The sequence below is a fragment of the Candoia aspera genome, chromosome 5, assembly GCF_035149785.1.
Source record: "Candoia aspera isolate rCanAsp1 chromosome 5, rCanAsp1.hap2, whole genome shotgun sequence".
In the NCBI taxonomy this organism is placed as follows: domain Eukaryota; kingdom Metazoa; phylum Chordata; class Lepidosauria; order Squamata; family Boidae; genus Candoia; species Candoia aspera.
In genome coordinates this window covers 114783601-114800656 of record NC_086157.1, presented here as the reverse complement: position 1 = coordinate 114800656, position 17056 = coordinate 114783601, and the positions used below count along the sequence as shown (strand labels likewise).

The 17056-nt window shown below is 49.4% G+C and overlaps 1 protein-coding gene across 1 annotated transcript; it reads right to left on the bottom strand.

Moving 5' to 3' along the window:
- Window positions 1–5508: 5508 nt before the first annotated feature.
- LIPT2 (lipoyl(octanoyl) transferase 2) lies at window positions 5509–10233 on the bottom strand. The gene is made up of 3 exons (XM_063304339.1): window positions 10222–10233; window positions 8252–9125; window positions 5509–5819 (listed from the first exon to the last, which is right to left on the bottom strand). Exons 1-3 carry the CDS (start codon window positions 10231–10233, stop codon window positions 5587–5589), a joined length of 1119 nt encoding a protein of 372 aa, XP_063160409.1. The 3' UTR covers window positions 5509–5586.
- Window positions 10234–17056: the final 6823 nt, after the last annotated feature.

Sequence of the window (17056 nt, the reverse complement as noted above, 5' to 3'; positions counted from 1 at the left end):
GCTTCAGTTTGTCAAGCAGAGCCAGAAAATTGGGTTAACTGTGGTTAAACTAACTATGGTTAAGCGAGTCATGCAAACTTGGCCATGAAGTTTTAGCGTGAATCCTGCGTGTTAATCAGCCAGTATTTTTTTTAATTTATAAACTATTTTAGGCACTTAATTTCCTTTGAGCTATTTCCTACCAACCACATCAAGGAGGCCAGACGTAAGCACTTGATGAAATAGAATTCCACCCGCAAAACTGCACCGCAATTGCTGTGGAATGCTCTTATGGGCTGTGCCAAATGTATATGGCCGATATCTGTAAGTAAGGACATCGGAAGAGCCCCGAGATGGAATCAGGCCCTTGGGCCGCCTGCTCCAGTGTCACTCGGCTGACCGGGCACCATGCCAACTTTGCAACAAATCGCAGTGACAGCAAAAGGACGATGTGTGCGCCACGACACCATTCCACCAGTGGCTCCATTATATATCCCCATCCCAGCATCTGAGGCCATAGGTATGTTGCCGCATTTGGGTGCCGACATCAACCGGCATGCTTTATCTTCTGCAATCCCTCCTCCCTCTCCCCTGCATGGCCACCCGTGCCTGGATGCGCCTGGGGAACTCACACGCACGGAGGAGAGCAGCAGACCCCTTCCCAGCAACCAGTTTGGGGAGGCAGCTGCGGCTTTCAGGGAGAAATCTCTCAAAACGAACCCCTTTCCGCCCCCTCCAGCTTAGTTAAATAAATACTGATTGTGTCTGCCGCGGTGGGGTGGGGGGTGGGGGTGATGGGTTTTTCATGTTGTGGATTTTAATGTTGTAAGCTGCCCAGAGTCAGTGTGTGTGTGTTGGGCGGCCATATAAACTAATTTATTAAAGAAATAGCCATCCCCCAAACTGTTGGCACGTTATTTCAGCACTGCGCAGAGTGAAAAAGTGTTTTCTCCCGCCGCTCCTGAAACTCCCTGCAGATAGTTTTGCCGTACCCCCTCAAAGGAGGAAAAAACCACTGACTTGTTATTAATCTTATTTTTCTATCATCCTGTTCTGGCTGCCTTGCAGGATTATATACTCGCTTCCCTCTTGAAAACAAAAACTAGAATTCTGAATATTCTTCACGCAAGAGACTGGCTGCATTCCCACAAAATGCTTAAGCTGCTGCTTGACTGAACCCATTTTCCAGGTTTATCCAACGTGCTGAGGCATCAACGGACCACGCGGACTGGGTTCAGCAGAGGGGCACTCACAGCCGGTGGGGAATGGCTGCAACCATGTGTAATGGTTGCCTATCCTAAAACACTCTCAGACTCACAAGCAAGAGCTTAATAAAATCTGGTTTATTTTAGAATAGTATGCAAGTACAAAGAAAGCTGAGAATGGGAAAAGCGCGCCAAACGCAAACTAAAAACCCCTCGGTGCAAACGAGATCCCTCCCCCCGTAGAATCTTCCCAGGCTCACAATCCCAGGTGCTCCCAACGGCTTCTGAGGATGCGGTGGAAAAGTCCCTGAGCCGAGCACATCACCCAAACACATTCCATTGAAACGAACACAGATACAGAGCTTGGCACAGGGTCCCCCAGCAGCTCCCTCCCAACAGCAACGCGCATCAGCACCATGGCATGTGAAACGTTACGATGTACAGTGCACATTGAAACAGTGAACATGACATACTGCCCCCCCCCAAAAAAAATTTCTAAGCAGAAGGCTTCAAAGGGTAAGCTAAGTGGAAACGGTTTACTAAATCAGGGTGGGGAAAGTGTTTCCAGCAGATAAGATAGTGGAGTGTGCCTCAAAGCTTGCGAGAATCAACAACCTCCTTGACTTCAAAGTGTTGTTGCCCATCAATCATGATCGGAGCAGGAGGAGGAGGTTGGGGATGCCAGTGTGAAGACTGATGGACAGGCTTGAGCAAGCTGCAATGGAAAACAGGGTGCAAGCATTTCAAATTGTGAGGCAGATCCAACTTAACAGTAACTGGGTTAACAAGACCAACGATGGGGGAAGGACCAATGAATTTGGGAGCAAGTTTTTTGGAGGGTTGTGGGGACTTCATGAATTTGGTAGAAAGGTAAACCTGATCCCCAATTTTGAAATCGTGGTGCACAGACCGGTGTTTATCGGCTTGGAACTCGTAAGCAGCCTGGGCATCAGCCAAAGCCTGCTTAATCACCGGCCAGGAATCAGCCAGCTGAACAGCCCAGTCAGAGGCAGAACAAGACAGTTCGAAAACATGCAAATGTGAGTAGATCAATAGGTACCGCTTCGGCGGGAAGGTAACGGCGTTCCGAGTCGTCATGCTGGCCACATGACCTGGAAGTGTCCTATGGACAACGCCGGCTCTAAGGCTTAGAAACGGAGATGAGCACCGCCCCCTAGAGTCGGACACGACTGGACTTTACGTCAAGGGAAACCTTTACCTTTACCTAAGCGTGCCATCCTTCTTTTCCCGGAAAAGGACAGGGGCCCCAACTGGGGAATTTGTAGGTTCAATAAACCCCCTTGACAGATTTTTGTCAATAAAGTCCCGCAATGCCTCTAGCTCCTTCTGGGTCATCGGATAGATTTTCAGCTTGGGCAATTGAGCGTTGGGAACCAACTCTATTGCACAGTCAGTCTTTCAATGGGGGGGCAGCTGGTCCGCTTCCACTTCCGCAAAGACGTCTGCCAAGTCTCGGTATTGCTCGGGCAAGCCTTCTGAGTGTGGCAAGCTGGGGCGCGGCGTGGCGATCACAGCTCTTCCCACCCCCACATGTAAAGGTCTCTCCGCTGTAGGAGCTTGGTAAAACCCATCCTTAAAAGTAATAGTCCGGTGCTTCCAATTTATATACGGGCTGTGCAAAGTCAACCAGGAAATTCCCAGAACTACCATGGGATTGCCAACAGGCGCCACGATAAATTTTAAAGCCTCCTTGTGGCTGCCCATTTGCATCGCTACATTTCCAGTGAAATGAGTTGCCGGACCCCCACCCATCGTTGACCCCTCTAGCTGGGTGAAGATCAAAGGCTGCTGGAGGGGAAAGCTAGGCAAGTCCAATGCAGCAACCAGATCAGGGTGGATGAGACACCTCGAACACCCGAGCCAACGAGAGCCCAGACTTCGCGCCCATCCTCCACCTGCCCGCAGGCGTTTCCCACCGGCTCCTTAGAGGCAACATCAGCCTCTCCTGAGAAGTAAATCTCTTCTTCCACGTCAGTAGCCCCCTTGGCCGTTGTCATCCGTCGCAATGGGGGGGGGCGATTTGGTCGGTACTTTTGTCGCTCGATCTCCAGCCCTGGGTTTTGGGCAGTCTGCGGCTCGATGTCCGACCTTTCCACATCAGATACACTGGCCCCGTGTGTAGCGTCGCTGCCTCTCCTCGTCCCACGTTCTGTAGCCTGATGGGGCAGCGGTTGCCCCGGTTTGGTGCCTTCTGGCTTGCATGTAGGTGCGCTGGGCATGCTCTGCCTTCCCGGCCAGACAGATCCAGTCGTGCAACGACTCTGGGTCATCTCTGCCCAGCGCCCATTTCAGGACGTCCCGATTGAGCCCGTCTTTAAACCTTTCTACGAAGGTTGACTGAGACTAGTCAGGGACCTTGCCTGCCAAAGCTTTAAATTCCAGGGCACAGTCGGCTACCGACCTGGGGCCCTGGATGAGATCCTTTAGCGCCTCCTTAGCTCTTGCCTTGGCCAGAGGATCCTCAAAATGCAGCTTTAATACCAACATAAAGTCCTCAAAGGACTTGAGCTCAGGGGCGTCAGCCTCCGTTAATTGGACATACCAGTCCGCCGCTCTGCCTTTTAGCTTAGTGGCCACTGCTGTTATCTCAGTCTTTTCGGAAGGGAAGCATGGCCCGAATTGCTCCTTGTAGCTCTTCGCATTAGTTAGGAAAAAGGATAGCTTGGTGGGATCCCCGTCAAATTTGACAGAAAAGTCCTTCACCGCCCCTCCTGCTGGAGCGGAATCGGCAGCAGGTCAAGTGGTGGGGCCCCAGGTCACGGTAGTGGTCCCTCTTCGGGGCGGAGATCCATCCCGGAGTCGTCCGTGGCCCCGCTCTGCCGGCGGTTCGGGGGGAAGGATGGGGGATGGTTGTGTGAAGCTAGGACTCCCATCGTATCTCGCCTGGCCGCCTACCACTAAAGACAGCTTTTTTAGCAGAAACTCCACCAATTCCATTTTCGCCTCCAGTACTCTCAGCCTCTCAGGGGCTTGAGATTCCTCCCCCCGTCGCACGCCAGGCTGCCTCCCTGTTGCTACCGTGGTAGATTCCACCTCTGGGGTCAGCGGGAACCGGTGCTTCCAGGATGCCCCCGACGTCCCTGGCTGGGGCTCTCTACTCCGGATTGTCGACTCGGGTAATGGGTTAGTCAGCTCCTCAAGCTCCCCGGACGCTAGTTTCGACTCTGCCATCGCTGCTTCCCTCACAAGAGTTGATCTCGGTAGGAGCTAGCGGTGTATTTTGGAGATCCTCAGCTTTATGTAATGGTTGCCTATCCTAAAACACTCTCAGACTCACAAGCAAGAGCTTAATAAAATCTGGTTTATTTTAGAATAGTATGCAAGTACAAAGAAAGCTGAGAATGGGAAAAGCGCGCCAAACGCAAACTAAAAACCCCTCGGTGCAAACGAGATCCCTCCCCCCATAGACTCTTCCCAGGCTCACAATCCCAGGTGCTCCCAACGGCTTCTGAGGATGCGGTGGAAAAGTCCCTGAGCCGAGCACATAACCCAGACACATTCCATTGAAACGAACACAGATACAGAGCTTGGCACAGGGTCCCCCAGCAGCTCCCTCCCAACAGCAACGCGCGTCAGCACCATGGCATGTGAAACGTTATGATGTACAGTGCACACTGAAACAGTGAACGTGACACCATGTACCTTGGCAGTCAAATGTACTGCAAATGTACTCTTTGGGGGGAGATGGGCGGTAATAGAAATTTGAATAAATAAAGATGCCAGCGGCAATCCTGTGATGGAAGCCCTATTCCTGAGTCATCACACACACAAAAGAAGGGGGGGCTTCACTTGTGCTGTGCTTGCCACCACCTTGACTTTTTGGACATCCCCTATGGACCCTCCCCAACCCACCCAGCCACCCCACTCCGGTTTGGCATCATACTAAACCACAAAAAGTCCTCAAACAGGATTGAGGCTAACTAACTTTATGTTTGTGCAACCACAACTGTTGCTTTTGACCACTTAAGTGTGTAATCCCAGTCTTCAGTCAGAGCAGTGTTTCTCAAACCTGGCCACTTTAAGACCTGTGGACCATGGCTGGCTGGGGAATTCTGGGAGTTGAAGTCCCCAGGTCTTAAAGTGGCCAAGTTTGAGAAACGCTGAGTTAGAGTCTTCTCATTTGCCTTTTACACCCACACAGTATAAAAAAGGTGCCAATCACATCTGAACGACAAATGTATTTAGAGGTGCATTAACAGATTTGGGGTACATGACCCAAAGGAACCCAGGGCCATCTTGCAAGTATTAGAAGCCCTTACATTGTGTTAAAATTCTCTGTCCGCCACAACGAAAACGCACGAGGAGGAGGAAAACACCGTAATTTGACATTTACAGAGCAGACGATCCGGGATCTTGTGTTGTTATCAGCCTTCTGGGCACATCATTCCTCTAAACTTGGTTCCTCAGTTAAACTACAGTTAAAGACTTCTTGGAAAACATCCAGGAATGGCTCTGTGGCCTCTTCCACGGAGACGTGTCTCTGGAGTTCCTGGCTTAGAGAGGTCACTCCCAACCCTTCCAGGCCACAAGGCACAATGTGGTCAAACCAAGTCAAGTCGGTGCAGCAATTGAGAGCCAGTCCGTGCGAGGTTATATGTCTTCCACAACGGACACCTGGAGGCCGAGGCAGGAGAGAGACATTATTACAAGGGACTGACAAAGGAGGGGAGCGCATTTATCCAAACGATCCAATTCTCAGGTCTTGAGAATTTGGGGGTTTCCAAGAGGGGGGAAAAAAGCACTCGGCCCACTTGGCTGATCGTGGGAAAGCTAAACATGGTGGTTTGCCTGGATGGGAGACCACCAGGTTAATTCCTGAGCTGCATCCAGAGCATCAGCAAATGACAGCTGTTTTGGGAAGTTCAAAAAAAAAAATGCAGAAGGCGGCAGCGCCAAACCATTCGTTCTTCCCAAAGAAACTACGAACAGGATACAAGCTCAGCTGGAGGGATCTTGACCAATTTGGAGAAAAACAAAGGAGGAAAAGAATAAACTGTCAGGGGTACGAGTGAAGTCTGAACACAATTAGCTGTATTTACATGGCACACTTAGCCATCACAATGCACTCAACCCAATTTCTTGGATTTTGACAACACTCTGGACCAGGGTTCCGTGGCACCCTCGGGTTCTGCGAGAGGTCACCAGGGGTTCCCTGGGAGATCATAATTTACTTAAAAAATTATTTCTAATTCAGGCAACTTCTCATTAAAGAGGTAAGTTTCATTCTTTATTTTCAGTTTAAGAACACTGTTGATGCATATCTACAGGCCTACCCATGAAACAAATATAATAATTTGGTAATTTCTGGCCTATATTTGAGTCTGAACGTGCAGAGGTTCCCCGAAGCCTGAAAAATATTTCAAGGGTTCCTCCAGGTCAAAAAGTTGAGAAAGGCTTTTCTGGATCATAAAGTGATTTGTGCTGGGATGGTCAAGCATGCTGGTCAAAACAGCAGTTACTTAATTTGTGGTTCACAGCTACTAACTTTCACTGAACCAAAAGGTAGCAACTTTCAACCTTAGGCCTCTCACATCAAGCTAATTAACAATTAAATATGCTAGACTTTTCCATATTTTAATCAATTAGAAAGGTAATCCTCATTAATCCGGCAGCATTTTCTCAACCTGGAATTTTTAAAAAGTGCACTTGCACATGTTGTAGATGGCATATGTTGGAAGAGGTACTTCTGGCTCACATAAGAAAATTGCTTCTAAAACCTTTTGTCTCTCACGCCTTCACACCCCATTTAAAAGCAACAAAAGTCTGCCTTCAGAACATTTGCAGATTTGAAGCCAATCCAAACACTCACTTAGGCTGAACTGCGCAGCCTTTCTTCACCAAAATCAATTCAACCAGTAACAGGCCTACTTCAAGTAACATTGACTTATTGCATTAAATTATTATTCAGTATTTGCACTATAATCTGGTTGGTTTTCTTTTATTCTGGCTTAGCCTGTGGCCTGAGCTGAGTCAGCAACACAACTACAGATGCCAGTAGAAAAAAGGCCATTTTTGTTTCAGTGGGAAACAGATGTGGGCAGATGCCACAGATCAATAGGGGAGACCAGGCAACAGTCTCCTGATCTGGGGTTGATGCCACAAGGTCCTGGTTTCAGTGGCTGGAGCGGCACACCAGGTTCAGTGTGGCAAGAGGTCACCATGTCGGGAAAACCCTTCTCCGCACGTCTGAGTAGGCTGCAAGACCGGAGTTGGCATTAAGAGCCAAATTCAGCTCAAAAGGAGGTGCCCGATTCCCTGTCTTTTAGAGTCAGGATTGCCACCTTCTTGCACCCCCCCCCCTTTTTTTTTGCCTCTCCACATTATACAGAACATGGAAAGCTGGTTTCTGGAGAAGGAATGGCGAGAGAGGATAGGCCAGCTTCCTGGGCAGGGAGAATTAATTTATCACCTCTTCACCCCACAAGAACATGGTCTGCAAACCATGAATTCTGTAATTTGTGTCCTTGATGGTGGTGACCTCGGTCTGCCCCACAATCCATCCCAAGATTGTGCTCCCTCTATTCGCCTCCCTCTTGAGTCCTAGGATTGGGTCTGGGGGGTGGGGGTGGGGTGGGCTGGGGACCATGGGCACGGTAGTCCGCTCTCAGTCTGCCCCACTTTGGAGTCTCAGGCAGGCAGGGACCATGGGCACCCGAGTCCACCCTCCCTCCGCCCCCCTCTGGAGTGCCAGGAGTGGGTCTGCAGGCCAGGCTGGCTGGGAACCACGGGCACCGTAGTCTGCTCTCGGTTTGCCCCATGTCTGCAGGGCATTGGAGTCTCCGCTCCTTTCACCCCACTGTGGAGCCCCAGGAGCGGCCCCAGGAGCCCCAGGCTGGCTGGGGACCACGGGCACGGTAGTCCTCTCCCAGTCTGCCCCGCTTTGGAGTCTACAGGCCGGGCCGGCCGGGAACCAGGAGCATGGCTCCCCGTCCTTCCACCCCACTGGGGAGTAACCGTGGAGCCCCAGGCTGGCCGGGGACCACGGGCGCGGTAGTCCGCCCTCAGCCGCCCCCCCGGAGTCCCCGCAGCGAGTCTGCGCCCCTCACCGATGGCGCAGAGCTTCCGCTCGCCCAGCCAGACGCCGGTGCGGGGCGGCGGGAGGGCGCGGGCGGCGGGCAGGCCGAGGCGGCGGCAGGCGTCCCGGGCCAGGCGCTCCAGCGCGGCCACGTAGGCGCGCAGGGCCAGGCCGCGGCGGCGCAGGTCCAGCACCGGGTAGGCCACCAGCTGGCCCGGGCCGTGGAAGGTCAGCCGCCCGCCGCGCGCCACCCGCGCCACCTCCGCGCCCAGCGCCCGCAGCCGCCGCTCCAGCTCCGCCGCCGCGCCGCCGCCCGGCCCGCGCAGCCCCGCCGTGTACACCGGGCCCGCCGGCTCCCACAGCACCAGCCGCTCCGCCGCCGCCGCCGCCGCCGCGCCCGGCCGCAGCAGCCGCGCCACGCCGGCCTCCTGCGCCCGCAGCGACTCGGCCAGCGACGCGCGGCCCAGGCGCACCAGGCGCACCGCCGCCCCGGGCATGGCCCCGCCGGGAGGTGCAGCCGGGCGCCCGCGGGCGCCGCGCAGCCGGGCCCTCCCCAAGCCGCGGCGGGGGCGGTCCCGGAAGCGCCCCAAGGCTCCCGCCGGCTCGGCCGCGTGCTCCCGCGCCTGCGGTCCTGGCGGGGGGCGCTGTGTGCAGCTGTGCCTCTCTGTCTCCCTCTCTCTCTCTCTCTCTGCATCGCTCAGCCCGGGGTGGCCGGTCTGCAACGGCCTCGATTCCATGGGCAAAGCAGCCGCCGGACTGGCATCGTTGCAACGGGCTGGGGAGGTCGACGCCAAGGCTGGACGGGGGGCGAGCGCGCAGCCGAGAGCTGCAGAAGCGAAGCGGCGGCGCAAGCGGAGAAGCGAGCGAAGGCCCGCCCGTTCCGACCCCGTCCGCGTCCTTGCGGCCTCGGGCGTGAGAAAAGACAAGAAAGTCAAGGGAGGAACCCGGTGGGATGCGCAGAGGCCCCTTCTGTGCTCCCTCGTCGCTGGAGGGCAGTGTTTTTCCAACGTGGCCCCTTTCGGATGGGGGGACTTCAACTCCCAGAATTCCCCAGCCAGCATGGCTGACTGAGGAATTCTGGGAGTTGAAGTCCCCCCATCCGAAAGGGGCCACGTTGGAAAAACCCTGCACTGGCGCGTCTCTTCCAAGTGGTAGCCTAGAGAAGGTTATGGTAGCCCAGCCTTTCTCAACCTTTTGACCCCGGAGGAACCCTTGGAATATTTTCCAGGCCTCGGGGAACCCCTGCCCATTCAGGCTCAAAGATAGGCCGGAAGTTGCAAAAGTATTCTATTCGTTTCAGGGGCAGGCCTGTCTAGATGCAAGAACAGTGCTCTTAAACTAAAGAATGAAACGTACCTCTTGAATGTGAAGTTGCCAGAATTTGAAATAATTTTTAAAATAAATTGTGATCTCCCAGGGAACCCCTAGTGACCTCTTCCAGAACCCTGGGATTCCACGGGACCCTGGTTGGGAAACCCTGCCCTAGAAATACTGGCAGAAAAGTTTCAAGGCGATCAACCAATATCCAGTCTCAAATCCATGGACAGGAATGTCAGCTGAAATGTTATGCAGATGGTGTAGTATTAACCATCCCAAAACCACAAAAGGCAATAAAACAGTTAATGAAAACAATCCATGGTTTTGGAGATTTCTCCTGATGCAAAATTAATGTCCAAACCCCCCCAAAATAACTACAAGGTATTTCACACAAGGAGAAGTCCATCTTTTATTTTTTTATTTTTATTTTTTTATATCCTGCCTTTATTATTTTTATAAATAACTCAAGGCAGGGAACATACCTAATACTCCTTCCTCGTCCTATCTTCCCCACAACAACAACCCTGTGAGGTGAGTTGGGCTAAGAAAGAGGGACTGGCTCAAGGGCACCCAGCCGGCTTTTGTGCCTAAGGCAGGACTAGAACTCACAGCCTCCTGCTTTCTGGCCTGCTGCCTTCACCACTAGAAGAATCTGGTGGTCAGATAGCCAACTCATTGAAATACCTTGGTCTGCATTTGACCAGTAACAATCAAATACAATAAAATAACTCTGTTAAATTATGGCAAGAAATCAAAAGAGATGCCAAAAGGTTGAGGAATCTAAAGCCATCTTGGTTAGGATCAATTTCAACCATTAAAATGAAGGTGTTACCCAAAATAAATTATTTATTTCAAATGGCACCAATTAGAATGCCAGAGAGCATCTTACAAGAAGGGCAAGAAATTCCCAGCCAATTTATATGGATTGGGAAAAGGACCCAGAGTTATATTTAAACATTTAAAAGAATCAAAAGGCAGAGGTGGTCTTGTTCTTCCAAATTTTAAATTGTGTCATCAAACAAGTTGCTTGTCATGGATAACGAGAGTGGATAAAATTCCCGAATGGAATGTCAATACTGGAAGGATCTGGCCCAGCTAATGGATTTCACAAATATTTATGGTACAGGGATACAAAGGAAGATAAAAATTTTAAAGGATAAAACATCCAAAGTTTGATAAAAGCATGGACAATAATAAGGTCAACAATTTCACTGTTAGCTTCTCTTTCAGATGCCTTCTATGTTGGAGAAAATTGCAGTAAGAAAAATGTAATCATAAAAGCAGACATGGTCCTTTCAGACTCCAATAATAATAGATTTATTTATCTATATTTCTGTTTATCAAATTTATATCGCTGCCTATCTCACAGATGTGACTCTGGGTGGCGTACAATAGAAACAAAACAGCTTTAAAAGCCATTAAAAACAATTAAAAACGTAAGTATGAACAAAACCACAGGAGAGTTGCATTCAAGGTCTTGCATGCAGTACATCTTAAAATTTAATTCAGATTAAAGACATAGCAAGGATTAATCAGTGAAGGCCAGAATATAACAAAGCTGATGTATTTGCAAATTGCTGGAGGATAAAATCTGATCTTAAGGATGAGGGAGGGACATAAAGAAAAATGACAGAATTTGAAACACTCAAAAGCATCTGTTAGGGCCATATGTGAACAGCCACAACACAACAACGGGGAGAACTATGGATTTAATCCATAAAATTTACAACAAGCTACAATCTAAAAGAAAACTGGTACAGAATGTTTTACAGAGGTACACCACTCTGTCAACAATCTCCAAGACAGATGAACCAAATGTGGTGGACATGGAAAAACACTCAAAAATACTGGGAAGAGGAGTAGTATAACGCTGAAAATTTTGGAATGAAATTTGAAATGAAATCACGACTTTTTTTACTAGGTACTGTATAATCCCAAAATATATCAATATCATAATTTACTAGGAAATACGCCCACAGCCGCAACAGTAAATTCTGCCCAACATTGGAAGAAAGATACAATTGGAGAATACGCATTAGTGGCAAAATTATCAACATATATTTAGAACAGAAGTTTAACCAAATTAAAAGCAAGAATGCTTTCCATATATATGTACAATATTTTACATAGCATAGCAATTTAAACACAATAACTGCCCAGAGTCCCCCTTTGGGGGAGATGGGCGGTGACGGAAATTTGAAATATAAATATAGAAGGGGGCCTAAATGCTTATTGTTGTTTATTCATTTAGTCGCTTCCAACTCTTCGTGACTTCATGGACCAGCCCACGCCAGAGCTTCCTGTCGGTCGTCAACACCCCCGGCTCCCCCAGGGACGAGTCCGTCACCTCTAGAATATCATCCATCCACCTTGCCCTTGGTCGGCCCCTCTTCCTTTTGCCCTCCGCTCTCCCCAGCATCAGCATCTTCTCCAGGGTGTCCTGTCTTCTCATTATGTGGCCAAAGTATTTCAGTTTTGCCTTTCATATCGTTCCCCCAAGTGAGCAGTCTGGCTTTATTTCCTGGAGTACGGACTGGTTTGATCTTCTTGCAGTCCAAGGCACTCTCAGAATTTTCCTCCAACACCACAGTTCAAAAGCATCGATATTCCTTCGCTCAGCCTTCCTGATGGTCCAGCTCTCGCAGCCATGTGTTACTACGGGGAACACCATTGCTTTAACTATGCGGGCCTTTGTTGTCAGCGTGATGTCTCTGCTCTTGACTATTTTATCGAGATTTGTCATTGCTCTTCTCCCAAGGATTAAGCATCTTCTGATTTCCTGACTGCAGTCAGCATCTGCAGTAATCTTTGCACCTAGGAATACAAAGTTTTTCACTGCTTCTACATTTTCTCCCTCTATTTGCCAGTTATCAATCAAGCTGGTTGGCATAATCTTGGTTTTTTTCAGGTTTAGCTGCAAATCAGCTTTTGCACTTTCTTCTTTCACCTTCATCATAAGGCTCCTCAGTTCCTCTTCACTTTCAGCCAATGCTTATAAACACCGCAAATCGGAAGAGTCACAAGAAGGGCAAAGTTAGAAACCAAAGACTTTTAAAACTTTTTTTTCTTTTGCTGTTGTTGCCATTTATTTTTGCTTTTGTTTAATGTGCTCAAACAGCAGTAAGTAACAATACAGTGGAGACCTTAGTATTAAGCATTAAACTTAAACTTCCATCGTTCAAAAAGTAATTTAAGGTCTTTTGCAACTGTTTATCAACGCCACATCCAGCTTTAGATTTAACATAATATTAAGCAATCATATCTTTATCAACATTAACACTTTAGAAACCCTAGTCAATATTGACATAAACTTTCCCACCTTCTCTTTAAAGGTTTAAATTATCTAAACGTCAAAGTGTGAACAATCTCCAATCAACACTGTATAAATACCGCTGTACCCAAATAATATAATGTACTACTTGTGTGTTACAATAATCAGTAAAACAATATAAAAAGAGAGGGGGGGAAGAATGAAAGGTGGCAGGTGGGGCGAGAACGAGCTAAGCCACCTCTGAACGAGAGTCAGAAAGATGCCTGGAAAAAGCGTGAAGTTGCTCACAAAATTTGTTGACTTTCTCACTTGTTAAAAAGCGGGGAAAGAATCAAGATGGTGGGATGTGCTTACCAAACTGCCCCAGCACTATGAGAGGAATGCTGGCCCAGTTCCCACTATCTGTTAAGCCAGCCTTCCCTAACCAGGTGCCAAACAGGTATACAGGTAGTCCTTGACTTATGACCACAATTGGGACTGGAACTTCCATCGCTAAATGAGAGGGTCATTAAGCGAGTCGTGCCTGATCTTACAACCTTTTTTGCCACAGTCATTAAGCTAATCACCATGGCTGTTATGTGAAACATGTGGTTGTTAAGTGAATCCAGCCTCCCCCATTGACTGCTTGTCTGAACCAGCTGGGAAGGTCGCAAATGGCGATCATGTGACCCTGGGGATGCTGCGACTCTTTGCCAAGCACCTGAATTTTGATTATGTGACCACAGGGACGCTATGATGGTCGTAAGTGCGAGGACCGGTCGCGGGTCACTTTTTCCAGCGCCGTCATAACTTTGAACAGTCACCAAACGAATGGTCATAAGTCTGCTGTAGGGAATTCTGGGAGTGGCTGTGGTAAATACAATGGAAGCTCCAGTTTACCAAATTAGACGCCTGATGGAGCGTTGTTGGTTGATTGCTGGGAATTAAAAGGTCAGGTGATGCCTAGCTGCCTGCCACTCTGGGTTCGGGACTGGCATTTCTGGATGCTAAGGAGTGACCATGGGCCCTGGTGCCCATTGACACTTTGGCTGCAATAGCACTTGCACACTGGCTACAATTCATTCTGCACCCTCATGGCCTATTCTCTGTGGGACCGGATAGGTTAACGCATGCAAAATTTAATTTGGGGGCTTCCTAGTTTCCAGCTGAATGCCTTAATCCCAACTGCACCGTAAATTTGGAGCATGTACCCGCATGTAAATGGCCTGACTCCTTTTGGATGCGTGCATTCAGCATCCCTTTCTATCCAGAGGATGCATCACCCATTTATTTTGGGACAGGAAGACCCACTTTTTTTCCATCTTGGCCTGCAGCAGCAAGGCCCTACCAGAAGACAGGAAGTCACGGTGACTTTAAAAATCCGGTTCCTTTTGGAAACGCGACAGGGATGCAGGCCAGGTCCCAGTCATGCTTCGTTTACAGCTAGCTTCCGGTCTGTAAACCTGAGGAGGGAGTTGAACAAAAGGTTCCCTGCCCAGCCATCCAAAGGAATCCCCTTGCTCCCGGACAGCAGCAGAGCTGTGAAAAGTGGGGTCCTCCCGCCCTGCAATTGTCTTTGGGTTTCTGCTTGCCTCTCATTCACCCGCACACAAATGTGCCCACATACACGTACACCCTCCCACTGAAATAGGGTAGACTTCGTCGTTATCGCTCCTCTTTCGAGTCCATCTCGATTCCTGTTTGGGGCAGCGTTTGTTTGTTTGAAGTGGTCTGCCATTGCCGCGTCTTTGGAGGCAGGGCCTTGTAAGAAACGTACTGATCCCACAAAGCAGGGATGAGCGGAAAGGCTGCATTTAAGAGGAACATTAAAATACCGAATTGCGTTTATTGCTGCGTGGTGACGTCCTTAAAGCAGGGACGGGCAGAACTGGTTGGTCGCCAGCCCTTTTGCCAAGGTTCAAGAGGACATCTAATGACATGGGGATTTGAGGGGGGGTGTCAGAGCCTGCGGGGTGAGGTGGGGGTTAAGAACAGTTTGGCTTCGGGAAATCTCCTGGTCCCATTCCCACTATATTTTTCGTGTTGAGGGGGAGGGACTGGCCCAACATCCCCCAGCCGGCTTTCGTGCCCAAGGCGGAACTCGAACTCATAACCTTCCAATTTCAACAACTACACCAAACTGGCTCTCAAGATGCGCTTTGCACTGTGATAATGCTAATTCCATTAAGCATTTATCGGGGCAGAGGTAGGATTTCAACCTGGCACTGCGAGGGTCCCCAAGACGCACATTTCTCTGGCTGGAGCCCCCTAACTTTGGTGATTTGCAGTATTGCAGGACAGAGAAATGAAGCTCTCTGGGTCATCCCAAAACCTCTCCCTCCGCATTTCCAAAAATGGGGCAGAGACAACGTTTGCTAGTCTTGGGGAAATAATAAGATCAAGCAGTAACTGTTCGCTGATTATGTTTGGAGATCACTGGGTAGGTTTGTAAGATATGCTAAACCAGTGTTCCTCAACTTCAGCAACTTTAAGATGTGTGGACTTCAACTCCCAGAATTCCCCAGCCAGCTGAGTTAAAGTTGCTGAGGTTGAGGAACATTGTGCTAAACTACCAACCAGCCACTCCAATGGGAGCATCTCCAGATAGCTGGAACTGCAGCTCCCAGAATTCCATATCTGATAGCTAAGAATTCTGGGAGCTGAGCTGTAGTCTCAAGGCAGCAGAATTTACCAGATTTGGAAAACACCGCTCTAGATCCTAACTGGCAAAGGGCACTGTCTGAATTTGCACAACATCAGCCATCAAATGCTTTGCTGGCTTGCAATTTAGAGACTGAGTTTGCTCCATGGTACGTAAATCCTGATTGATGGAATTATCCCAGTTCCTGTGGTCACACAACCTAAACTAAGCAGATAGACAGGATTCACACAACATTTTGGGCTAATATGCAATTCGGGGCCAGTTTATAGCGCTGTCTGTTACGCAAGCAGAGCCAGTGCATTGTGCAAATATTGACACTAATACAATTGCATCCACATTAAATCTTGGGATGGTGGCGCAAAGCTTTCAGGGGCACTGAGATACACCTTTTTCTTTTATTTCTTTATGGCTCAGATTTACATCCCATCTTCCCTCCCATTCAGCACACACTGCACAGAGGCACACCAGCATCGAGCTGAGTTCATTTGGCCTCTTCTACAAACGATGCCAAACAATCAAGGAAAAACACAGGAAGAGGTTGTGTTCTGCATTGCACCACGTCCCTCCAGCTGCCGGCAAGGGGAATTCCAGGCCGTTTTTCGTCCTGGTGCAAAAGGGGTGAATTCTGACGCAAATCAGCACTTCCTGGTATTTCCTCTTTTCATCTCTCTCCAGCTAATAATTTGGGGTCAGGAAAAAAGTACATCAAGCAAAGCCCATCCTGCCTGGTTTCGTAAGGACTCCACGCTCCGTGCATTCTTCAAGGCACATTTAACTCTGGTTGACCTTGACCCCCCATCTCCCTTCCACAGATGGTGATCTTTAACACCTCCCTGCCCTGCCAGTTGCACGGATGTGCCCCCGTCCGCCTGCTGACGTTTTTACGAACTGGCAATCTAGTGTCAAACAGTTGCACTTCTGGCCCAGAATTCATCAGCAAGTCACTTCCTCTCAACCTGTTTCTTTCCCGTTAAAGGAGAACAAGCAGAGCCTACCTTACAGGGGTGTCGTACAAATGCTTTTCTAATAGGCATGTCCCTGAAGCGCATCTCATTTGAGCTCTCAGGAAAAGTGACTGCTACGTGCTTCCCTTCCTCGTGCATCATCGTACATCTAGCACAGTGTTTTTCAAACCTGGCCACTTTTAGATGGGTGGACTTCAACTCCCAGAATTCTGGGAGTTGAAGTCCACCCATCTTAAAGTGGCCAAGTTTGAAAAGGCAGAAAGCCAATATTGTGAGAATTGAGGCAGCTGATCAGCTGCATCAGAAGGCCGCATGGAAAGGCATTGTGTCCAGGGGCAACCTCCAAAATGGCTCTTTCCGGGTGGCCACAAGCCGGTACACTCCTGCCGTGCCAGCAGAAAAGCGTCAAAGCAGCAACTGCACGCAAGCCCCAAAGAGGCACATTTAGAGTGTGCAGGAAATTGCCCCCAATGTGCAAAACAGGAAACACCAGGAGGAAACCGAAAGATGCAAGGAAGGGAAACAGAAAAAAGGTTCAGCCTTTCTGGTTTTTGCATTGGGGGACCGGTGGAAAGCAATTCCTAATGCGTGAAAATAGCAAAGATGGGGGGGGGGGCGTGGAAGGGAGAAGGAATAAATCTC